Source organism: Pollicipes pollicipes, unplaced genomic scaffold (genome assembly GCF_011947565.3).
Source record: "Pollicipes pollicipes isolate AB1234 unplaced genomic scaffold, Ppol_2.1 Scaffold_1600;HRSCAF=1878_pilon_pilon_pilon, whole genome shotgun sequence".
Lineage (NCBI taxonomy): Eukaryota > Metazoa > Arthropoda > Thecostraca > Pollicipedomorpha > Pollicipedidae > Pollicipes > Pollicipes pollicipes.
In genome coordinates, this window is record NW_023595962.1 from 13,293,935 (window position 1) to 13,318,618 (window position 24,684).

At 55.1% G+C, this 24,684-nt stretch overlaps 2 protein-coding genes across 3 annotated transcripts; one reads left to right on the forward strand and one right to left on the reverse strand.

Annotated features, from left to right (window-relative positions):
* Positions 1–890: 890 nt before the first annotated feature.
* On the forward strand, positions 891–11,991 carry LOC119092129 (oocyte zinc finger protein XlCOF19). Of its 2 annotated transcripts, XM_037215110.1 has the most exons (10): positions 891–1,081; positions 1,727–1,879; positions 2,523–2,612; positions 6,090–6,306; positions 7,664–7,743; positions 8,197–8,274; positions 8,538–8,667; positions 9,483–9,702; positions 10,802–10,965; positions 11,614–11,991. In XM_037215110.1, the coding sequence occupies exons 2-10, from the start codon at positions 1,730–1,732 to the stop codon at positions 11,772–11,774; spliced, it is 1,290 nt and encodes a 429-aa protein (XP_037071005.1). In that variant the 5' UTR covers positions 891–1,081; positions 1,727–1,729; the 3' UTR covers positions 11,775–11,991. The 2 variants fall into 2 exon arrangements, with proteins under 2 accessions (XP_037071005.1, XP_037071011.1); XM_037215116.1 differs by lacking the exon at positions 1,727–1,879.
* A 4,891-nt stretch (positions 11,992–16,882) lies between these two features.
* On the reverse strand, positions 16,883–23,727 carry LOC119094254 (neurotrophin 1). Its single transcript, XM_037217332.1, has 7 exons — positions 23,663–23,727; positions 22,038–22,175; positions 21,395–21,582; positions 18,638–18,733; positions 18,194–18,308; positions 17,691–17,812; positions 16,883–17,360 (listed from the first exon to the last, which is right to left on the reverse strand). Exons 1-7 carry the CDS (start codon positions 23,678–23,680, stop codon positions 17,252–17,254), a joined length of 786 nt encoding a protein of 261 aa, XP_037073227.1. The 5' UTR covers positions 23,681–23,727; the 3' UTR covers positions 16,883–17,251.
* Between the last annotated feature and the right edge of the window lie 957 nt (positions 23,728–24,684).

A 24,684-nucleotide genomic window follows, 5' to 3' on the forward strand; every position in this document is an offset into this window, starting at 1 on the left:
AGGGACGTCCCGCGTGCCATGTCATATCTTCCTAACACAAAAAATAGCCCAATCAGTCCAAATCCTTCGATGATCCGGTCCCCGCAGCACCTAGTGTTCGCTGATGTTTATTTGAGGTAAGCCTGAAGGCTGCAATCAGCACACGGGTTCAAGGGCCTCATTGCGGGCCACATCCTGGCGATGTGTGTGTTGTGTGTGTGTGTGTGTGTGTGTGTTGTGTGTGTGTGTGTGTGTGTGTGTGTGTGTGTGTGTGTGTGCTGTGCGTGCGTGCGTGCGGTGCGTGCGTGCGTGCGTGCGGGTGCGTGCGTGCGTGCGTGCGTGCGTAGGGTGGATGAGGGAGCCCTGGTTTTGTTTTGGAAAGAGCACTAGATTTTGAAGACATTTTATGACACGCAACGCCCACATGCGTGATGTTCCACTGCACGCGGACAGGAGCGCATGCGGAGGGGGGGAGGGCAGAGGGCACGTGACCCCGTCGGTCTCGATGGGTTCAGGCTCCTCTAGACCGACGGCAACGAGCCCAAATGGAGAGCTTGAAGGGCCCGAAGGGCTGGCCGCAGGTCGTGTTAAGGACTGCGGCCCGTAAGGTCGAGCCCTCAGATGCCATTCAGAGGCTTCGTGCACCGATTTAGGACCTCTTGCGATGATGCAGGTCTCTATACGACGGCGCGCTTGACGCGGCCGAAAAGCAGACGGACTGTTCATTAACTGTTGAGATATATACCAATACGCAGGGAGGCCCTGCACACGCGGCACCTCTGTTTCATATTTCGTGGTCGCTGGTATCATGGACAGCTAGCGTTTCTGACGCGCAAGAGTCATTTATGTTGCAGATATTTGGCATTCGTGTTGCCTTCGGGTTGTTCCTCATCTGCTGTCAGGTACGTTAACAGTCCTCATGTTGCTGCGGAGGTGTTTTGCTGTTGCACCTAGAACACACTGCAAGATTCAAGATTGTGTGAGAACAGACAATAGTGGTATCCGAAAGGGACGCTTAGTCCAGTCAGCGAAGATCTATCCGCTGCTTGCTGGACACCTATGATGTGAATAATAATTAGATAGTTTGTTTTCGCGCCGCCAGGTTGGTACATTTTTGCACACACAGGTATATCAGCGCGACACACATACACTCACACAAACAGAGCGAGATGGCAGGCAAGGCACCCAGCTAGGCACACCTATGTATCAGGAGTGTGCTGAACTCCCAGCTTGTGTGTGCAGCAACTCACCCCAGGCAGAATTGTGCCAAATTTTTAATTGATTTAATATAAGAAATGCTCATAAAACATTGTTGCTTAAAGTTATGGCTACCATAATTCTAGAATCATTGGCACTCTATGCACTGCAATTCAGGTTTACAAGTCTGGCATCAATTGCCCTGGCTGTTGAGGTGACATGTTTGGTGCGTGAAATATTCCAGATCAAATCTATGCTGATCTGAAATAGAATTATTAATGGTTTTATATGAATTTTTTTATTCTTTGCCTGTCAGAATGCTGAGGGTGAAGGAGTGGCAGGTCATCACAAATCAGTGAAGGAAGCAAAATCTGACTGGTCTATGGGTCCTATGCCATAATGCACTACCAATGCATTACTAGCAGCTGGCTATCAGCAGGCTGGTCTATGTCTTGTACTAGTATGAAATCAGATTGCTTGCCAAGCTGCATGTAAGTTACTGGGTATAAGAGGCTATGTCCTTTATCTAACCCATGCTGTGTTCCTGCAGATCATGGATGGCCCTATCCTAGTGCCCTGTCTTATCTGCAAGAACCAGCTCATCAATCCCAAGAATGTTTTCAAGGAGCGCACACAATTCACCAGGACTTTGTTCGTCACCAGGCTGTCACGTATTGTTCACAGGAAATTGGAAAGTAATTCAGTAAGTTATGTAGGGCATGCATGCATGGTTTTATGCCTTAGCTACTCATGTTCAAGCACCATTCAGAATGTTTTAAGTGTCAGAAACAACATTTGTTAAAATTGCATGCATTGTGACTAGCATAGGCAGTGTGTGGACTTCTTCAATGAGATCATATCCTGCCTGATTTTGGGCCATACATCTCTGACAGTTCAGTTAAGATTTATACCTGTAATCCACAAATCACACTTCACCCAATATTCATATGACTGAGCATTGTGTGAGCCTGGACATTAAATCATTATATTGTATTGCACATACATTAAAAATTGAATCATTGTGTTGCATTACACAATGACAAATTACATTGTATTACATTGTATTGTATGTTGCATTGCTTGTTGTATCACCTTATATTGTACATTGCATTGTTCATTGTATTACATTATGTTATGCATTGTACTGCTTTGTATTGTACATTGTATTGTTCATTGTATTACATGGTTTTATGCATTATGTCACTTTGTATTGTACATTGCATTACACTGTATTGTATATTGTTGTAGATGCACATGTGGTGCACATGCATGGTTTTTTAACCATTGATCATGCCACATTGCATGGTAATTTTTACTATGCAGTGAAAAACAACCTTTTTTGCCAGGTGCAGCAGGTGGACATTTGCAGCACCTGCCAATCTCTCCTGAACCTTATTGATGAACATGAGAGTAAACTGCTTGCCTATGAGAATGAGGTATGAGAAAGGCATAGAAGCAGGGACCTGGCCTCTATGGGGTGAAAACTGGCTGTAAAACCACAACACTGAAATAAAAAGAAATGAATGATAAATCACAGATTAACAACCTGCATTCTCATAACTGGTTAGAGCTATGCAAATTCCTCGTGGGTCTTGAGCCGCACCATCGTCATATGTGGGGAGCGGAAATCGTGGATTGATGCAGAGGGTGACACCAACAATATGGACCCTTTGAACATTGACTAGAAAGAGATAGTCTGAGTGGCTATCATCCCTTTGTCCTCCCAGCGCTCGTCGCTCCATGCCGGCGGAAAATATTGTCGCCGTTTGGTGGCTTCTTCTCAGCGCAATGCATGCGTTCATCTAGACCATTCGGTCATATAATGTATCAGTGCATAAGTGTGTGTATATACAGTGACACCAGTTTCGAAGGTTGATATTTCATGTATTTTACCCCATAGCTACATCATGGGTTGTCCGCCGGGTACTAATTTTTTTCTTCGCTTTCGGAAAATGATGACAGTAAATCCGGCCATTTATTACGGTGTGGATAAAGCATCCCAAGACATGTTGCTTGAGGATCGCAGAGTTCACCTGCTCCTTCCAGGTTTGCAACACCACCGTCTATGGCGCGGTACTTAGCACAGCCAAGCGTTCTCTGATTTGATGCGTTTAGACTGACAAATGATTGTGACATGAACTGGATCCATTTGATCCGGGCGAAGACGAGGCGTAACACACTGCTACTGCGATGACTCTCCTCTGCGTCAGCACTAAGCAAAGCACGTTTTCACTCCTGTCTCACCCTGAGACTGCGTAATTCGGACTGAGACTGCGTAATTCAGACTCGGACTGAGACTGCGTCCAGGTTTGGCTGAAATGGCGGGCAGGGTCATGAGAAGACGATCAAGTTTGACGACTTTAGGGTTGTTCTCCCGCGCGTTGTGCCGCACATTGCGGAGAACGGTCAGGGGGAGAGATGCAAATATAGCCACCTGAGGAGCCATATTTTCCCCCTTGGTAAATGAGAGGGGCGGTTTCCATTTGCCCCTCTGGTGGCGCTGCCCCTGGGCGTCTCTGTAGGGTTGGCATAGGTAGCTTCTGCGCAACCTGGAATAAGAATGTTACGAACTTGAAAAGAAGGAAGATATGAATAAGATCGGGTCTCTTCAGCTCACATGACTGGCGTGTTACAACGTTATGGACCTAAAACAAAGCGCATTTTAAGTTGCATGCTCACATGTGTAGCACGCGTTAAAAGCCCGTGCCCGGCCGGTGCGGATCATTTGTGAACATTGAAAGATATTCCGACGCGCTTTGAAAATTAATTACGCAATGACAGCGAAATCGTCAGTGCCGCCTCTTCGGCCCCGTAGCCAAAATCTTCCTCACGGGCCAAATGTCAAAATTCCTCCGAAATTATGCGAACTTGGACCCAATTTCTGCGAAATCACCAAGTACCTACTGTAAAAGTGGTGGCTCAGGGGCTATGTTCCCCATTGGCCCACCTTTTGGCACGTCAGGGAATTTCCTAGAATACTTGATGAATTTTATCGGGTAGGTAATGGGCAAATAAAATATTATTTACTGGTGCTTTCATGCTAGGCACCTGTATACCAGATGTTTCAAGGCCCGCAATGAACAGAACAGACACAAATGGCAGGGCCGTGTATGTTTACGTTCGAAACGTTCTGTAAACGCGAGGCGGTAGAAGTGGTCATACCACGTGATGGTCATTGGCGGAGAACGTACGAAAGTGGCAGTTGTACCTGATAATTTTTGGATTTTACATGGTAGCACGTGCACGGCAATTCGATATTAGCTGCCACTTTATCCTTTAAGAAATTTGTGATGTCCATTGGCTGCAACCACATGATGATCCAAAATCGCAGGCGTTTTTGGAGGCGGTCAAACGAAGTGCGCCGGCGATGGAAACTAAGCGCATACTCACCTTAAGTAACAGTGATTATGTTATTTAGCGCGGTAGAAACTCGCATGCCGTGTGGGCGTGCGGTGAAGGAAAATGGTGAATCCAGCAACCGTACGTCGCACGAACGCACCGTCCAGCCATAGTGGTGCGGTGCCTCGTTTCAATGACCTGCGCCACGGCGCTGAGTTGCGATGCACGTTTTCGACTGAACGCGTGCATTTGATTTTGCCTTAAACCTTTGAGTTCCGGTCGACGCGTTAAGTGTCGTATCGTGCATGGGTTCACCACGCCATCGCGTCTCTTTTTCACAGCCGACTCCGGGTTTTGTCATGACCGAACTGGTAGATAACATGGTGGACGAAATTGAACGATTTTGTCTGGAGGCTGGACACTTCCGTCGTGTTGAGAAGCCTTGGCAGCGGGCGGCTGGCGCTGGCAGTCGCCGGTGCGGTGGCATTGACTGACAGGGTATTGTGTCAGGGAATCGTACCAGGAAAGCCGGAACCTCTTCTGCGCGGTGCGATTGCCTCGCTGATCAGTTCATGGCCGGACGCCTCTGCCGTGGCTTGAGCCGCGGACTTTAGCCTGAGCAGTGGAGAGCGGCTTGAGCCGTGGACTTTTGCCTGAGCCGTGGAGAGCGGCCTGGGCCGTGGAGACTTGCCTGAGCCGTGGAGAGCGGCCTGAGCCATGGAGACTTGCCTGAGCCGTGGGGACTTGCCTGAGCCGTGGACACTTGCCTGAGCCGTGGAGAGCGTCCTGAGCCGTGGAGACTTGCCTGGGCAGTGGAGAGCGGCCTGAGCCGTGGCCACTTGCCTGAGCCGTGGAGAGCGTTCTGAGCCGTGGAGACTTGCCTGAGCCGTGGAGACTTGCCTGAGACGTAGAGACTTGCCTGAGCCGCAGAGCCTTGCCTGAACCGTGGAGCGCGGCCTGAGCCGTGGACACTTGCGTGAGCTGTGGAGAGCGGCCTGAGCCATGGAGAGCTGCCTGAGCCGTGGAGAGCGGCTTGAATCGCTCGCAGCCGCCCAGGACATGAGTGACGGAGTACTGAAGCGAGCCTCGAGACAGTACAGGACTGGCGACTGCGCATGCCACGGTCCAGGACCGCGGCGAACGAGCCAGGTCACAGTCCAGCTCTAGAGCCCCTTCGTCGTGCAGTGATCGACCGACGAGTCTTACCTGCCTGGGACGGTTGAGTGCTTTGCGCCTAGCCAAAGACGCGGAGCGCCAGTCGGTACTCCGGATCAAGCACGCATGGCATGACATTGAGCACGCGTGACATGGACCTGGAACATTCGTGGCTGTGGCGGTTGTTTTCTGTCCGCTGTGATTATTTTTATTGTAAGTCTTGTTAGTTATTGTGTTTTAGGGGGGAGGGGGTCAACTGCCTTCGCTATTTGCGCCCATTTCTTGACGTGGTTGTGTGTCATGGCGGCCCAATACAAATGTAGAACGTGCCTCTGGGCGGGTCAGCTTGGGTCAGCGTGTCGCATGACCACCCCGCTCCTTGTACAGTCAACACTACGACTGCGTGTGCCGTGCCGCAGGTTCGCCTCAAGTTCAAGCTGCCCTTCCCAATCATCCTGGAGGACAAGAATGAGGTGGCCCCGCCCCCGTTCGACGGACAGCCAATCGCCGAGCCGCAGATGGGTGAACCAGCCAATGACGGCGATCTGGAGGCGGGGCCTGGTGATGTGATCGTGTCGGCCGACGACACGGGATTGGTCACGGTGACGTACGGCCAGGCTGACGGCGAATCGGCAGGTGCGGCTCGGAACCCAGGTCGGGGATTGGCTCTTAAGAGTAGACCCGCTCCCGGGGATTGGTACTCGCGTACCAGGGATTGGGCCATCAGACGCTCCCTTCACCGGTGTTGGGACACAAGCGAAAACGTCTCGGGCGGATTGTGTCGCGCTCAACGTTCACGGGCAGAGATCATCCGCATGTAAGAGCCTGGGCCTCAGAGACCTGGGTTGAGCATTGAAGCCCACGTTTTACCCAGGGGTCTCAGTGGGTCGGCTGCGTGTCTGAGCGAGATCTGGCTAGGGCCAGACTAGATGCCTCACATGTCACAAATGAGAGATCACGTCTCTCTCCGACTGGAAATGTGGTATGGATTCCTTTAATGCGCATGCAGCTAACATTTAAACCCTCACGTAGGCTTCACCAAAGATATGGTCATTCAAATAGAAAAAAGACACGAGGAAAAGTGTTCATCACGATATCCCGATCTTGTTAGTGTTGTCATTGTAGGACATGCACGTATTGCAAAATGGTCTCAGTTTGGTCACGATATTCATATGTTTGTGTGGGAGATACCGACACGACTCCCAATATATTCAGCGTCTGCCCTTTTGTATGGCCCTTTTCCTCCCTCCCCCCCCCCCCCCCCCACCCCATTGCGCTTCTCATACGGCTGTTGTTCTGAGTGGATTCTCAGATGTCGCCATCAATGAGCTGTCAGCGTTTACATGCGTGTATGTATTTTCCCGGTCGCAATGTTTGGTATCAGTGCTTGCGTGTCCGTCTCCCCCGCCTGTCTCTGTATGCCCCCCCCCCCCTCCCGGTGAAGTCTCAAGGTGTCCATCTGTGCCCTCCCCCGTCGGCACTAGACGACCTCCGGTACCAGATGACCCCTGACCTCCGGACGCCACCTCTGCCCCGGCCCCGTGTGAGGTCTCAGTATGTCCGTTTCTGCCCCCCGGCACCAGATGACCCCTGACCTCCGGACGCCACCTCTGCCCCGGCCCCGTGTGAGGTCTCAGTATGTTCGTCTCTGCCCCCCGGCACCAGATGACCCCCGGCCTCCGGGCGCCACCTCTGCCCCGGCCCCGTGTAAGGTCTCAGTATGTTCGTCTCTGCCCCCCGGCACCAGATGACTCCCGGCCTCCGGGCGCCACCTCTGCCCCGGCCCCGTGTGAGGTCTCAGTATGTTCGTCTCTGCCCCCCGGCACCAGATGACCCCCGGCCTCCGGGCGCCACCTCTGCCCCGGCCCCGTGTGAGGTCTCAGTATGTCCGTTTCTGCCCCCCGGCACCAGATGACCCCTGACCTCCGGACGCCACCTCTGCCCCGGCCCCGTGTAAGGTCTCAGTATGTTCGTCTCTGCCCCCCGGCACCAGATGACCCCCGGCCTCCGGGCGCCACCTCCCCGGCCGTCATCTGGGACGGAGACTCCGACCAGCAGATCATCATATTCAAGGTAACCGATGACCGCCTGAGCAGAGGACATTTAAAGGTCAGCTGAACGACCAATTGTCTCTTACTTTGGTTCGACGCCTCATCTGCTTGAACAACCTGAAGGCGTTGTAGGTCAGGCCGAGATCTGTATGACACCTGGGTCGCGTTTCTCATTGGCAAAGCACGTACTTGAGTGAATACCTTTGACGTCACAGGTGCCTACGTCATACACCAGAGACTGCACTCAAAGTCGTAGGATCTGTGATGACACTCGTGCCTATGACGTCATAGGTTGCAGCTTGTGAACGGCGTTCGGCAATGGGGAACGCGGCCCGGGTTTGTTGGAAAAGCTCATTTAAGTTAAAATGGCTGACGGCCACTGACCATTCCGACCGTCGCACGCATGGGGTCTTCTGCGGCAGGGTGTCTTCGCCGACAGCCATTCTGACCTGCCACGACCTCTCACCTGTGACAGGAGGGGGAGGCACCTGTGGTCAGCGTGCTGGGGGACCTGGTGCCGCCGGTGCCGCCTTCGGTGCTGGCCGAGTCAGAGGTAACAAAGCAGGGCTACCATTGGAGCATGGAGACAGTCGGAAATGCGTTTGGTTAAGCCAGTTCGTGTGTTGGTCCAATGACTCAAGTCGGTTATAAGGCTCATCGTGTGACGGTCTATGAACGCAAAATGACCATTGCAGTCGGGGCGCCCTAAAGCACCAATGAACAACAGAAGTGTGTGACGGCTATTCTGTTTGTCGATATAGTACGAGAACGTGTCACAATCTGACCTGACTTGACAAACAACCTGACCGTCGGCAGCCGCCCGAGGCCGCCAACGAGCCGGCCGGCCGGACGGCCGGCCCTTCCGACCGGCAGCCGCCGACCGAAGAGCGCCTCTTCTACTGCGACGTCTGCGACGCGTCCTTCACTTCCACCGACGGCCTGGCCGGTGGGTCCTGTTGCCGGGCGCGCCGGGCTCGCGCGCTTGGTTCGCAGTCGGCGCGGCCAGGGGCGTGTGTGGTGTTCACTGTAGCTGTCGTGGTCGACGGCCAACAGGAGGAAAGGCTAGCAGAGGGACGGGGAAGAGGCTCGAAGGGAGTGAAGGGATGGCGCGGGATCTCCACCCAGGCTGAGCGCCGTCGCGCGGCGTCGGCGTCGCGGCTGAACCGGCGCGCCTGCCGTGTTGTGTTTCGCTCGCTGTTGTAAGAGGCGTGGCTGAGTGGGCGGGAAGGCCACTCTGCGCCCACGTGACCGTACAGGCCTTTCCGCGCTCAGTGCTATCGTGCTGTGCGTGCGAGATATGGTCAGGATTGTCCCCCGCCCCCCGCCAGTGCAGCGTCCCGCCTGTACTCATGGGTCAGTCTCTGTCCTGGTCCTGTGACAGATTGTCTGTGATGATTGAGATTGACTGTGATGATTGCGATTGAACGTACTCTCATGAGCATCGCATAACGCACAGTCCATGCCGTATGTGGCGCAGCGACCAAACTTGTCAACCAGTCTCTGACCTGTCACGACCTTCATGTTTTTTTTTTCTAACCATGTCCCTGCTGGCCCTTGCGACCCCCACTGACCTCCGCTCCCCGCTGACCCCCGCTGATCTTCGCTCCCTGCTTGCCCCCGCTGACCACCGCCCCCCGCTGACCCCCGCGGACCTCTGTTCCCCGCTGGCCCTCGCTGACCCCGCTGACCTCTGCTCCCTGCTGACCCTCGCTGACCTTCGCTCCCCGCTGACCCCCGCTGACCTCCCCCCTGCGGTGGCAGCGCACCGGCAGGGCCACGACCGGCTGCGGTTCCGCTGCGCCTTCTGCCCGGAGCGCTGCGCCACGACGGTGGCGCTCAGTCGGCACATGAACGAGGCGCACGCGGCCCGGCTGCTGCCCTGCGCCAGCTGCGAGAAGCGCTTCGCGTCGCGCGCCGGCCTGGCGCAGCACGCCAAGCAGCACGAGGCGCGCCAGCACGGCTGCACGCAGTGTCCGCGCAGGTGAGGGTGGGCGGGGTGGACGGAGTCATGACGGTGCGTGGTGTCGCCACCAACGGTCCGCAGCGACGAACGGGAGTGGATGGAGCTGGGCGCGGTCCACCTCTCTGTGGCGGTGCATGCCCTGCTTCTCGCGCCGTTCCGGCGCCGGTGAAGTGACCCGCGGGCGACGGCCGATCGTTCCCCGGCTTAGGCGCGCCCGGCGACGTGTTCGGCGGGAGCGCGGAGTTGGGGTTCGAATCCCGAGTGTGGCGGAAATTTCACTCGGCCTGCCCTAGCGGCTGGCGTGGGAGTGTGGTGCGCTGGGGTGCTGATGGTTTAGCGTTCACGCAAGTATGTGTCTATAGAGATGCAACGTTGATTATGTGATCTTTTATCAATGCAATCTGTCCCCCATGCTTCGCGATATACTCACCTCAATAGCACCCTAAAGTTGCCATATAGAATGTGACCAGAGGAGAGGTTAAAATGGGAGGAGAGAGCAAACTTGCCGCAATTGTCGACGCGCCCTACCACACCAATCGTCTTCATTATCATTATCATGCTTGGTGCCCGCCCTTCCTGCCAGGGTGAGAGGCAGGCGACGCCATATAGCCTCAGCAGCTGAGTGTGTCGTAAAGCCTTAATGACACCCACACCCACACATTATCGTGCTTGGACATGAGAACCAGTATTTTCGTTTGTCGTACGTTTGTGGATACTAAGCATGCTTTTTGGCCAGTGCGTAACCCGTGTCACCTGCACTCGACCCCGGTACGCCGGCCGATTTCGTGAGCGCCGTCCGCCTGACCTGACCTGACTGCTGACCTGAACCGGCCTCTGACCTGGCCGGACCCTGACCTGATCCGATTCATGACCCGACCCGACCCAACCCAACCCGTGGCCGGACCCCCAACACCTGACCTGACCCCTGATCCGACCCCTGACCTGACCTCTGATCTGACCCCTGACTTGATCCCTGACCTGGCAGCTGACCTGACCCTTGATCTGACCCAAACCCTGGCCTGACCCCTCACCCTACATGACCCGGACCGATCCCTAGTCTGACCCGATCTGACCTGGCCAGCCTGATCCGACCTGATCTGACTTGACCTGACGACAGGTTCGTCAGCCTGCACGACCTTCAGCTGCACGTGACGTTCAAGCACAGCGACGCGCGGCCCTTCAGCTGCGAGGTGTGCCGACGCACCTTCAAGACGGCCTCAATGGTGCGCCGCCACAAGCTACGTCACACGGGTCTCAAGCCACACCGCTGCGCCCTCTGCGGTGAGCGCCCCGCCGCCGCCGCCGCCGCCGCCGGTCCGCTATCTGGAGGACGCCGGTGGCGTCGGGCGCAGCGGCGCCGCTGAGCGGAAGACGGAAGTGGGGATGTGTGAGATAACGAGCGCCGGGTGACGCGCGGTTTGTGCTTTTGAGAGTGTTGCGAGCTCACGCCACGTCGTTGGTGCGTCGCGGTCGGGGTTTCGTCGCGCGCAGGCTTGGCGGGCGGAGGTCTGGCGGGTGTGTGCCCCTGGTCAGTGAGAGCGGTCTCCCCGCCGCGCTTCGGGAGACCGCTCTCACCAAGCGTCGATGTCAGCGGGACTCGCTGCCCCCGCCATTCGAGGGGGGGGGGGGGGGGCAGCGAGACGAAGCCGTATTCGAGGCTTCGAGGACAGTGACCGCACTGTCCGACAAATGCTTCAGTCTGGTTGTCAGGCACCGGCCAAAGACGTCGGCATAGCTATATCTGACCTTGCAGCAAACGGGCTGACCCATGCGTGCCCTGCCGCACCTCACCACGCGCAAACATGCGCTTCGCTCCACCCGGTGTTCCGCTGAATCTGACTACATAAACATTTGAACGATCGCACAGCCCTCCCACAAGCATGCCACAGGTCCTGTCGTCCATCTCACCTAGCGCCCACCTGCTGGCAGGCCTGAGCTTCACGCACAAGTTCGCCATGGAGAACCACGTGGCCACGCACGCGTCGCACCGGCACGAATGCGCCACGTGCGGCAAGAAGTTCGCCCAGCGCCGCTCGGCCGAGCAGCACGTGCGGCTAATGCACTCAGGGGTGGCCTTTGCCGCGTCGTGATCAGGGCGGTGCTGATCTCAGCGTCCTGATCTGGGCGGTGCTGATCTGAGCGGGGCTGATCTCAGCCGGCGGTCTCAGACGTGCTGATCTGGGCGGTGCTGATCTGAGCGGCGCTGATCTTAGCCGGCGGTCTCAGATGCGGACCTCAGCTGGTGTCGCAGCCCGGGTCGCCGGAGGAGCCTCAGCTGGTGCTGCCGGGCGGCTGGCAGCGGCGGGAGAGCTGGGCTGAGGCCCGCAGCTGAAGCGCTGCCGCTGTGGCGTCCGCTGTGGCGCCCGCAGCGCCGGCCGCCGGGCGGACCGGCGGCCGGCGCTGGTTACGGCGGCTGTGAGCGTGGCGCTGAGCTCGGCTGGCCGGCCGTGCCCACGCGCGGTGCGGCGGGAGGCGGCACATGGGGTTGAGTGTTCGGAGAGCGTGGGCGGTGGGAGACGGAGAGCGTGGGCGGTGGGAGACGGAGAGTGTGGGCGGGGGGAGGCCCACCGCTGCGTCACCGATGAACCCCACCGCTGCGTCAGCCGGCCGTCCCGGGACTGTGTTGGGCTCGGTTGTGTGTGGGCTGGACGCATGACACCTCTGTGATTGTTAACCATCGAAGTGACGACGCTGGCTCTCCGTCTGGAACTGGAAATGCGAAACGTCCAGCGCTTCCCTGTAGGCGAGCTTGCCGAACCGAGCCAGGCGCTATGTAACAGAACGAATTCCGTGATGCGCTAACGTGCAGTTTCTACGCGTGTTTGCGCTTGGGGTGGTTTGGTGTTGTAGTCCCGGGGTTGTTTAGGACTAGATGCAGTGCGGTCTTGGTGGTAGTCGGGTCAGACAAGTCTGGGCGGGTGGTCCGGACAGCCTGCGGCGCTTGTGATCTGCCCGGAGAGTTTAGGTAATGCGCAGGCAAACAGTCACCTGTTTGTCCGAAAGGCGACTGGCGGACCGAACCCACGATCCCTTTTTTTAGTTCCCACGCTCCCTCGTTCCCACGTTTTCCCGGCTTGCACGATCCCACGAAGCCACGTAGTGACCTGATCTCATCCGAACGGCTTCCGTCACACCTCCAGGTCATCTGTCCGGATTGTTCGATCTGAATGGAAAAAGGAGGAGCCACTCTGTCGTAGGGGGAGGCAACTGTGCTTGACCTCGGATTATCAGCGCCGTGTTATTCCCGGGGCTCCCTCAACTGAGAGTCCTCCGCTACTCGGAGTCTGTATTGCGGTGTTCAGCTCTAACCGCCGCCGACTCGTGCCCGCTCTACTGTCAGTTAACGGTCCGCTCAGAACCTGCGACGCCACGCGCCCGCAACATAGGCCGCTGCGGAGGATCGTGCTCGCAGAGGCGTTCAGAGAAGGACGCGTGGATAGGGACGTTCGCGGCGGGTGGACTGGCCTGCGTTGTCCGCCGTGTTGATTGGCGAATGCAGCTTCTCTCAGGGACTTGTAGATGTAGCCTGTGGCCTTCAGCGCGTTGGGGTCCGCCGGCCGTGACCCGCTCTGACGCCGTGAGGTGCGTAGCTCCAGCGCCCTCAGACGGCCCTTTCAGGTACCAGGAACTTGAGCGGGTGCGCGGCCGCTTCAACGGTCCCCCTGCCGCGCGTCACGCACGCGCAGGTCCGGCGGCCCGGACCCCTTTCTTGGAAATACCTCCGCGCCGAGGCTCCGTGGCTGCCGTGGAAGCGACGTTAAAACTCCCCCCCCCCCCTGCCGGCCTTTCGACCCACGCCTCCGGCTCCGATTCTGCTCTACAGCGGCTGCTGCGCCAGCTGTCATCGGCGACGATCGCCCCAGAGGGGCCCACTCTTCCTCTGTCCTGACCTGTGCTGTGATGTGGTGGCGGCTGTGGTAGGAGCTGGGCTGCTGCTTGCAAGCGGGTCAGTCGCCAGCATCAACCCGGTTAGCAGTTGGCTCTCCCAGCAGCTGCGAAGACAAACACGAGACGGGATCCTGACTGAGACGCCTGCGGCTGGAGCCCGGCTCGTACGAAAGCCACCGCCGCTGTTTGGAAGGCGGATCGCTGGCCCAGAGCGTGCGTAAGATGGCCACGCCGTCTGGCTTAGCGGGATCACCGAAAACGTCATCCCTATGCTCTGTTTTGGGTGTGTTTGTGATGCGCTGGCAGTTGGATGGTATTGCATTGTTTTTTATGATGTGGAAATGTAATTGCTGCGTGCAGAGAGAGGTCGTTTCTATATTAAACGGTGCACCCTTGGAATGGTGAGAAGTCACATGACATTGAGCAGAGCATTCAGACATGGCGTCGCATGACATTGGGGCATTTTTGGAAGAAGAGTGCTGACTACGTCTCTCCCACACACAGCGTAGAGCCCCGAATGCAGCCTTCCTTTCTGGCTCGCGCGTAGCTGGGGAGATAGTTGCGTTTGTGGGGATGAGAATGGTGTTGGTGAAGTCCTTTTCGGATTAAGGAATCACTTTTTATCATGTCATTGCGCGTGCGTCCCGTCCGCGCTCTCGTGGTATGCTCCGGTCCATGAGCTTATTCATTAGTTGGGTCTCGCGGTACACAAAGCGTCGAACTCCGTGGATCCGTGAATCGAGGAGGAACGATTCCCAAGATGTCCCCAGAGTTCAGGGGCATGACGATGCGCAAAGTGGCACCTAGTTAAATAGGGGTAGATTTGTTGAGAGGCCAAGCGATTGCCGGCACCGCCAAACGAACAACAAGGGAAGTGTGTAGCTCGCCTGTAAAACGTGGCCGCGGGGGCGGCGGTAGTCAATACGAAAACGAAGACATCACATTGGTTGTGGACGTTATCATGCACCATGTGTCTGGGAGAAATCGTAAGAATCTAGCAAGTCCGTGGCTTGCTGCTCAGTATGTGCTGCTCAGGTCACGCATATTCACGGCGGACGTTTGGCCACGCGTATTAGGCCACGCATAATATGACGCATATTAGGCCACGTATATTCAATATGTGCTGCTTAGACCACGCATATTTGTTGTCCCTGCATATCCGACGCGTGCGTTCTGCGTTCATTCGTCAGCGATTGTCGAAATGGGTTCTCTGTAAGCTGTCGGCAAATAAGTTGACAAACCATAGCAAATGGCATGGGTTCTGACACGCTTAGTCTAGTGAAAAGGTGCCAAAATAACAATTAACTGAATATCGCATGCCGACACCCAATGCGTGGTGACTACGCTAAAGGGGCTCGCAACAGGCGGTTGAGTCGAAAGATGACCCTTGACCCGCACTGAGTTCGCGATTAGGCATACACCACTGCGAGCACCAGTGCAATCCTTCAAGCTCACGCATCCTAGCATCGGATTTACCGCGCTGAGCTGACGGTTGTCGGGAGCACACAAACAAGCCCAAGTGTCGATGATCCGTACCGAATATGAGGGTGGAAAGTGACTTGTTGAGTGATGTCAGTGTTCGAAGCAGCGGAGATGTGCTGCGACCGATGCGCGTGTCTGTCAAGCGCATTAAAAGGAGCATACCACCTTTCTTGTGCTTTTCAGTTATTGATAGATCATCCTTTCACTTAACGATAGATCTTCTACTTTTCACCTATTGATAGACACAAAGTCCTTCTGAATAGCCCAGGGTTCCTATGTGGAGAAGCCGATCCTGCAGGAGAAATTTCATCGGACTTCCTGCTCACCACTGTGAAAGTAGTTCGTTTCATTTGTACTGCTTTTTTCAACGTCTGTGTCCTATAATGCTTGTAACACACCAGTTTGTCAAAACGATTGTGTAATAAATGCTACGAAAGCTTGAAGTATTCTGTTAAGACACAAACATACGCGAGCATGAAGCTATTAACTATGGCTTTGATTTCTCCAATTCGGTGCTTACCACTATGGCCCTTTTCGGTGCGTACTTCGGCTTTGGAAATGGAAGCATCACATGGCCCATGGTGCATTTATAATTGGTTGTTGATTGGCAACCAACATCCATGGTTTGGTTGCAAACCAAACCCTTGTCTCTAGCTTCTACACCATCTGAAGTTGGTGTCTGTTACACTATGCCATTTTGCCGCGGGTGTCAACTATACGTGCAACCGAATAATACTTCCAGGTGGAAACGCTAGCTTCTCCAGCGCCGACCGAATAAGGAGCTTGACATAGGGTCAAACAGGGCCGCTGATTCGCGACATCTACGGACCGGGCAGCAGCTCAATGGCGTTGTGACATTGACCTGATGGCACAGGCTGTCATCCGTAACAGGAAAGTTGACAGCGACAGTTTGCTTGCTTCGCCTTTGTTTCTATTGTTGCAACCATGTGGCGAAGGAGGTGGCAACTGGGAGACGTCACCTTTATGTATGGTTCTGTGTTACGCAGGACCGTAGGTAGTACCGACATCAAGTGATTGAAATCCTGCTGGGAAACCAAGGTAATCTGTCTGAGGGGTTACCACACACAGGCACGATGGGACGAATTGGAGCGCTTGGATTTTGGTTTTGAGGTAGCCGAACATCTCTGCCATGGGATAGAATGCAAAAAAGAAAAATGAAAGTGAGTTCCCTGGTAGCTTCGCATCTAGGGCTTCGTTGATGACAGCATATGCTTCAACTTCCAGATGTTTAGGGGGATTACAATACTAGAGAATGTTGTGTCAGTTGCTAGTGACTTTGGGGCAATTTTCAATGTAATCCACCTTCTTCACGAACGGAAAAAAGTGCAGGTGTGTGTGATTGTAACCATCAACTTTCATTGCTTTGCTTTGCAGGCACTGGGGCGACTCTTCCTAGTCACCGTTACCATGTTTTGTTTGATGATGACACTTTTGCCGTAGACAGCTTCGTGAATTTTAATTTGAGTTCCTTCCATTAGCCTCTACCCATGGTCAGGCTGCCTTTGATGTCAATTAAGCTGGAGCGTCAGCGGGCGAGCGACGAATGATCGCATCATGTCGCCCTGAGAGGGCTGCTGTGACGTTCGCTGAAGACAGCTGTTGCCGAGGTGTCTCTTCGCAGTTCTTTATCTGCTCGGTGTCTTTGTTTCACTGCACCCTCAGTTCAGCGCGAGGACTCGCCATGCCAAAACCATGAGCCTGAGGTCCTTCTTGTTGGTAGCAAATCCCACTGATGTCGTTGCATCCCACGGAATCTTGACACGGCCCACAAAGTACACATGTGAAATTCGTTATATATTTGTCGTTGACACCACCAAGAACATCCGCAAATGCACCGTATAAAAACCACAGTAAACACCCTGTAAACTACTTGACCGTTTCGGTACCTCTTCTCAACACGTCACTTTATCACGGAACAGTTGCGATGCTTGGGCGGTCGCAGAAAGTGTTGTCTCCCCCCAGAGAACTGCCGCCACGCCGCCCAGCACGAGATCAAGAACATCACAAAATAAATACACCACTTGCAAGGTCTCCCACCAACATGTCACCACCATTAAAGAAATACCTCTGCACGATAAATAGCGTTGAATAACTTACTAAGCACATCACCCATACCCTCTCTATCATTTCGATCGCGTAGATTCATCAGCTTTGAGCGTCACGCCAGTAGTGCCATCTAGTGGGTGATTTCGTAAGCTCCGAGCGAGCAGGCGCAGGCGGCCGGCAGCTTGAAGGTCTCGACGACGAAGGGGAAGTACTGGTCACAGGGGTCGTACACCAGGAACCTGTCGGTGCAGGGGTCATGGTTTCATTCAGTGAGCATTACTTTCAGGCCGCTGACCCAGACGAACTTTACAATATGAGATGCAGAATGCAGAAATAAATGTAAAAACTAACATAAATTATCGTTCAGTGAATCGCATTAGCGCTCCTGGATGGAAGCAATGTTAGCATTGGTTGATGATGTATTGGCCATGTATCACCATGTATTATCACCATGTATTGCCACCATGTATATATTATCACCATGTATTGGCGCTCGACCTCACCGTACCATTGGCGTGACCTGACCTTACCAGTGAAGTGACCTGACCTAATCAACGAAGTGACCTGACCTGTGGTAGACGGACTTCTGCAGGCAGCTGGACTCGTAGCAGTGAGGCACCAGAGGGCAGGGCTCGCCGGCGGACAGGCACTTCTCAATGCGGGTGGTCTGGGTGAAGGTCTCGTAGTCGACCTGTAAGAACATCTGGTGGTGAACTCCGCAGCACAGCTCCGCGCGCCGTGTCCGGATGACGTCGGCTGAGCGCACGCGATCGATGCTTCTAGATGTTGCAATGATTCTAGAAAGTGATAATTCTAGATGGTTCTAGATGATGCAATGGCTTCAGAAAATGATCATTCTAGACGGTCCTGGTTGATTAAGCAGCCTGCATTCGAGCAAGGCCACCATGGGCAGAGAACACAGCCGCATCATATCAGGTGTCACCGTCACCATTGGCACCTTTCATGTTTGGCACCCCAGTCAGACAACAACCCCCGCACAGTCTTGAAAAGCGCGTCTCTCCCGCGGCGCGTGTGGCCGCGGGTCGGGGCCGGGCCGCCGCGCTCGCCGTACCTTGATGTTGTTGACGATGACTCTCCACTTGCCGTCGGTGTTGACGGCGCGCAGCGGGCGGACGTAGCCCACCTCGGACGAGCAGAGGTAGGTCTCCTCCTCGATCTTGGTCAGTCTGCGGCCGCGGACAGTGACGTCACACAGGGAACGTGACGTCACCCGGGTAGCGAGACGTCACAAGGAGGCGGGTGCGTTTTACGTTGGTGTGCGAGGTCCGTCCCCGCAGAGGCAGAACCGCTACATAGGACCAGTGAGTCATTTCAAAGCATTCAAGGAGAGGAAAGATACTTCCAAGACAACTTATTCAAGGCAAGGTATTTCCAAGGCAGGGTATTCAATGCAAGGCATTTGCAATGTGCGCAATGTTCAGAATCACGCAGGCCTGGTCAATGTACGAAAAACGTGCACACGCTCTCACGTGCAGTATCCCTGAAGAGTTCTCACCTGTCGACGGAGTTCTCGGTGTTGAGGTCGGCAACGTCGGCGTACAGCTCCAGCACCTTGTGCTTGTGGTAGGTGATGGCGTGCTTGATCTCGTACCTGCGGCAGAGGCAGACCGGCCGTCACCGCCGGAGGGCGCTGGAACGGCCGCGGGCGGCGCGCGCTTGGGCTGACACCGGACAAAGTTAGTGTGGTGTGGGCGTGACGTCATCCGTCCATGATGACACGATGACCACCGCGGCGGATGGCGCGAAAGCGAGCCGGGGGATGAGCCGAGCCAGACTACGAGGAGAGTGTGAGAAGATGTGTCGGAATTACATGAACGCTGAAAATCGGTTTGTTCCCAGTTCATTTCACGCTTAAACTCGGTTTCTTGCCACGCATATTAAGATTATGAACAGCTAGAAGTCGGGTGAAATCAGTTTTGGACAAAATATTAGGTGAATGTTTTGAGCTAAGACGTTGATTCGAGTCTCAACTTCAACCACGAACAGGAGCGAAGCTCAGAATATTCTCGCATGACTTGAGCGGGAAGTTACCGCATAAACCTTCTCAGTGGCTTTTCACTTTTGGCCTGCACAAAGGTCACTGAACCGCTTGTCCTGATGTTTTGTCTGGATAATCCACCAGATACCAAACTTATTACAGTTCTCCACATCACAAAACATCCCCCTTCCGCTGATTTCCGCGGGACGGTGGGGAGGAGCGACGCGGAGCGAGCGATAAAGTCGTCCGCGCGATGCGCCGCTTTCGCCTCGCCTCTCGCCTCCCGCGGCTCGCGAGTCACCGTCCCCGCTCCGACCCAGCCGCCCGTCGTCGAACCACAGACCCGTGACCGTTGCCGCTGGACCGCGACCGCCGTCGGCGCCCAAGCGACCGTCACCGGCGTCATCGGCGTCATCCGGTCACGGCAGGCCGGCGCTGACCTTCGACGCGCCACGTTCGCCGCGGCGAGACGAGCGACGGCGCGTCGCGTCGATCGCGCCACGCGCCGGAGGACGCTTTCGTCAGCGCGCGGCAGATGGCGCCGATTTGGCGGGAATGCGGCGCGCCGGCGGGAGATGGGCGCGCGGAGAATGGACCGTGATTGCGCGGTCCTGCGGCACCCGAGTTTGGCGCATTTTCTGCACAGATGGTACGGTCGCCAGGGACATGTGATTACCTGGCGGGTGTGAAAAGGTTTCACGCTCGGGATTAACAGTCAAAGCTTTTGATCATGAAGCTCTGCTTTCATTTGGTTTGATCCGACGCTCAGTTTGATCAAAACTGCATGTAAGGACGCGTAGCTGAACCATGAAGGAACCGTAAAATGTACCAGCGATGAAAAGAACAGACACAAATTTCATTTAGACTCATGCTCTGTCTAACTTGGCTTCGATTCTTTGATCAGCAAGTCGCGGAAATGTGAAGCTTCCACTACACCAGATCTGTTTCGCCAGAGCCATATCTTACACACACGCCTGTCGGAGACGGGACCACCCGTCGGGATGCCCCAGCGCCCAACACAGCGCCATCCTCCACCTCATCATCTCTCGGGCCCCGCGGCGGGCGGCCGGGCGACACGCTGCCGTACCCCACACATGACCGACCCCTAATGTACGGCCACTGGCCGCTCCCGCCTATGAGCCACGAAGGCCACCCCGACATGGCTGCAACCGACGACCCCAAACGTGTGATCAGCCGCCACCGGCCGGCGGCGTTGCCACACGGCTGATGGGAGCCCGGGCGAGGATGCTGGCCGTGTTGTAACCGACGCGCTCGTGTGTCCTCGCGTTTGGAAATGGGATCGAAAAACCGACCGCGCGTGCCGAGGCAAAAAACGCGCCGACAGCCGCAGGAGGTCGCCACGTCCAGATTGACGCGTGTCGCCGGCTTTGTGGTTGGAACGCGCACGTTTTTCCAGGATTGAACAACAATGTGAGTTCAAACGAGGTAATTACAAAGCTATTTACCTTGAACCCTACGATACGGATGACAGATATGCTTGTGAGTATGCTTTCGGTTCAGTTCAACAGAATGCTCATTTCAGACGGTTTCTTGCCCATGACTTTTCGAACACGGGAGTAATTTGGTTCGCAATAATGCTGCCAGCCTGGTCCTGGTCCCTGGTCCCTCTCATGATCTTGGCGCGTACCATGCCCTACTGCCAGAGCCTACGGCGTCTAAGGTCCACCGAACGAGACCTTGACCTGACGTGGAAATAACCGATTAGTCTGGCAAGGACTTGACAGGGAGCCGATTTGGGGCAGATGCCGAGAACAATGGAGGATAGCTCCCAAATTCGACAACAAATCCGACGATAACGGCACAACAATGATGCTTGGGGGGGGGGGCCTCAGGCCTCGTGAGCCTTTTTTCATAACGCCCATCCATGTGTGCAGATGCAACATTTTGCGATGGAACAAAGTCCGCAAAAATGGCGCTTAAATGAAAAGCAAAACAGGCGGCTTTGACGATGTTGTACACCACGTTATTTAAACGCGTCGTGTGAAGCCGATACTCATAATTTGACAGGTGGTGCACGCTTTGTTCGGTGAGTTAAGATTTTGCAGCGTTTAAATGACATCTGTTTCAAGGTACTGATCTCACTGGCTTAAAGGAGAGATTAGTTTGTATCTATAATCGAATGCATGCGCCGCCGCGTAAGGTACTCAGTCGGGGTACTCCGCACCACCCCGGCGCATACTCACTCGGAGTACTCTGTACCACCCCGGCGAGGAGCTCGCTCGGGCTCTCCGTGCCGCCGCGTGAGTTACTCACTCTGGGTACTCGGAGTCCTCGAGGCACCAGGGGTCGGTGGCGTTAGCACTGCAGGCGGGCTCGCTAGGATAGTGCGGGCAGGCCGGGTAGGCGGCCTCGTGGTGGCCGTAGGCGGGCTGCTGGTATCCGTGGTGGCCGTAGGCGGGCTCCGGCTGGTACGACGGCTGGTAGGACGGCTGGTACTGGTACTGCAATGGGCGCCGGCGGGTGAGGCCCTGATTGCCGCTGACACTGGGACCGGGTGTGTCGCAGAGAAGCCGTGAATGTCGCATAGCTGCCCGAAGTGCGTATAGGCGAGCGAGAGCACGTCAAAGCCATTACTCATCACTGCAAGAAAAACGCGTTAAGCTCAGAACAGTGAAATGCCAAGTGGGGTACGAATCCAAACTTAGTCTGGGCTGCACAAACAAGACATGTCTCTAATCAGTGCGGAAAATCGATATCAGAAGAACCAGTTCAGAATGCACGCCCTCAAAGCACTGTGTCTTGTTATGACTTCACATTTACCCGCTCGTCCAGGATTGTTGTGCACGTAAAAGCTGGTGCTCGGCTTGGCTCTTTGTCGTGTTCATAAACCAAGTTTAATGATGGAAATGTCTGAGGTTCGCATCTTGGCCGTGGCATATTTCGCTGGTCGCCTTACCTGGTAGCTCTCGTAGGCCGGCGCCGGGCTGTAGGCGGGCGCGTGGGTGGGGCCGTAGGCCGGGGGCGCGTACGTGCTGGAGTGGTAGCTGGGCGGCGGGGCCGAGGCCGAAGCCAGAGCCGCCACTGTCGCGGCCAACTGCGGAGCCGCAGACAAGTGACGTCACAGTGATGAGGGGATGGTGGTAGACGCCACGACGATGAAGGGATGGGGGACTTAATAGTGGTGAAGGGATCACGGGGAACTTCATAGTAGTGAAGGGACCACGGTAGACTTCATGGAAGTGAACGGATCACGGGGGACTTCATAGTAGTGAAGGGACCACGGTAGACTTCATGGAAGTGAACGGATCACGGGGGACTTCATAGTGGCGAAGGGATCACGGGGATATCAGGGTGAGAAGGGATGGCAGAGGATGTCAGGGCGGTGATTGAATGGTGGGGAACATCAGGGTGGCGAAGGGACGACTACGGACATTAGGGATTAGATGGCATGTAACGGTGCACTGGGATCGCAGCGATGTCGTGAATAATAGTCGAACATCCAATTTACATGACTGACAAGACCAAAGAAGATTTTAGGATCAGTATATCTGTATCCTTTTGTAAGGGTCTGTCATTCCAAAGTTGATTTTGCCTCACCAAGGTTGGTGTCGGCCCCGATATTTTTGGTTGGAGGGTTACAAAAATTTGGGGAAAGCTTAACAGCACACATAACCGCCTGAATTATGCATTACTTGGTGTTAATGACTCCTGTGCCGCTCAAATACATGACGGTCACAAATAATAAAAAAAAACTACAAATGACGTAATCGTTTTCCGAACCTAAGTGGCCTTATTGGGGATCAGGTTAGGTTTTCAGATCCTAACGTCCTTCACACCATCGTTTACTAAAACTGCCACCCTCCCGTTTTGCTCAGTTGCAGCGAGACTTCAACTCACAAAATACATTACATACAAAATGTGCGCGACAACGAAATTAAAACGCTAGAAGCCATAGGCATACTGCATGCCCAGGTGCAACACACGGGCGCATCAAGCTTGAATCAAGCTAGAACTATCCAAATTATTGTCATTCATCGCAAATATCAAATTGGTTCGCAGAAAAAACGGAAAAAAAGACACTGAAACCGAGGGGAACGTGATTGTTTCGCCAGTGTGGTCCTAAGTGACAGACGGCAAATGTTAAGCAAGTAATGCTAAGGAAATAAAATAATTAACAAGTCTCTATTTCAGCATCAACTACACCCGAAAGCACTCGATATAACACCACCGCAGTAGCATCCTCGCTGTCTCAGAAACCACGGCAACTGTGGGCGGCGTCGCCTCTGAACCCAGGGCAACAGCGGGCTGCGTCGTCTCGGAACCCAGGGCAACAGTGGCCTGCGTCGCCTCTGAACCCAGGGCAACAGCGGCCTACGTCTCCTCTGAACCCAGGGCAACAGCGGGCTGCGTCGCCTCAAAACCCAGGGCAACAGCGGCCTGCATCCTCACATGCAGAACGTCGGCTGGCCGGGACAGTGAGCGCACCCAATGAAATCATTGACTCTACCGTCCGGAGCGCGGCGCGGCGCGAGCCACGCAGCCGCGCCCCAGAGGCAGCGCCGCTCAGCGGCGGGTACTCACAACAAAGCGGAACACCATGGCTTCTGGTGTGTGAGAGGAGGAGACGGGCTGTGGCGTGGAGCTGCGAGTCTGCTTCTCCATCGCCCGCCCGGCCGTCTATATACCCCCGGCCGGCGGCCTTGACCTTGGCGCCGACGCGGGGGCACACCCCCACGCCCGGCGGACGGCAGCGACCTGGGAGGGGGGGGGGGGGGGGGGGGAGAACGACAGCGAGGCGGTAAGGGTGCCCGCTTACAGTGAAAAATGACCAAAAATATGATCCCCTGTAATCATCGTTGGGATTGCTGGTGTTAATACGAGCGTGTTTAAGGAATGGTAAGTCCGTTTGGTTGAATGTCCTGAACACCAAGCCGCTTGCGGGCATCGTGGCTGGTGCCCATAGCCTTTTGACTTGCAGCGAAGAAACTATAGAACTTTCATTAAGTCAACAGTAAAGTCCCGGGTATGCCAGTCAGGAGAAACTACAAGGTTCCTAAATGGCCCTATCAGGACGGCTTCAAAGCCTCCCTTCACCGATCTTCGCGAGCCACACACGCTAATGCAACGTTACCCTGCTTCGGCTGCCGCGCCGGACATGCTGGGACGCGCCTGCAACAGGGGACGGGCGTTCCCACTGCGGTCATGGGAGGCACCGCTGCCATCCAGGTGGCTATCTCACAAACAAAACCGATACCAGACGCGTTTGCGCGATCTGACGCGTTTGCGCGATCTGATGCGTTTGCGCCATGTAATGTGTTTGCGTGATCTGCTGCGTTTGCGCGATCTGATGTGCTTGCGCGATCTGATGTGTTTGCGCGATCTGGTAGGTTTGCGCGATCTGGTAGGACTGCGCGGGACTAGGCAAATTGGACGAGGGCATCGATGAACTCTGGTTCATCAGCAACTTACGTGTTCCGCGACGATAAGAGGGGATTACGGACAGCATATCATGGATGACCGATCCCGCCTACGTAGACTACAGGTACGGCACATCTCATAGGCAACTGATTCTGAATTGCACGGAAAATCGGTTAAACACGTGG

Excerpts from the sequence above, each read along its gene's own strand:
- LOC119092129 (XM_037215110.1), top strand. The coding sequence starts at position 1,730 with ATGGATGGCCCTATCCTAGTGCCCTGTCTTATCTGCAAGAACCAGCTC. Across the intron at positions 1,880-2,522 it reads GGAAATTGGAAAGTAATTCA|GTGCAGCAGGTGGACATTTG; the intron begins GTAAGTTATGTA and ends CTTTTTTGCCAG. Across the intron at positions 7,744-8,196 it reads AGCAGATCATCATATTCAAG|GAGGGGGAGGCACCTGTGGT; the intron begins GTAACCGATGAC and ends CACCTGTGACAG.
- LOC119094254 (XM_037217332.1), bottom strand. Across the intron at positions 18,734-21,394 it reads GAGGACTCCGAGTACCCAGA|GTACGAGATCAAGCACGCCA; the intron begins GTGAGTAACTCA and ends CCTCTGCCGCAG. Across the intron at positions 17,361-17,690 it reads CAGAAGTCCGTCTACCACAG|GTTCCTGGTGTACGACCCCT; the intron begins GTCAGGTCACTT and ends CTGCACCGACAG.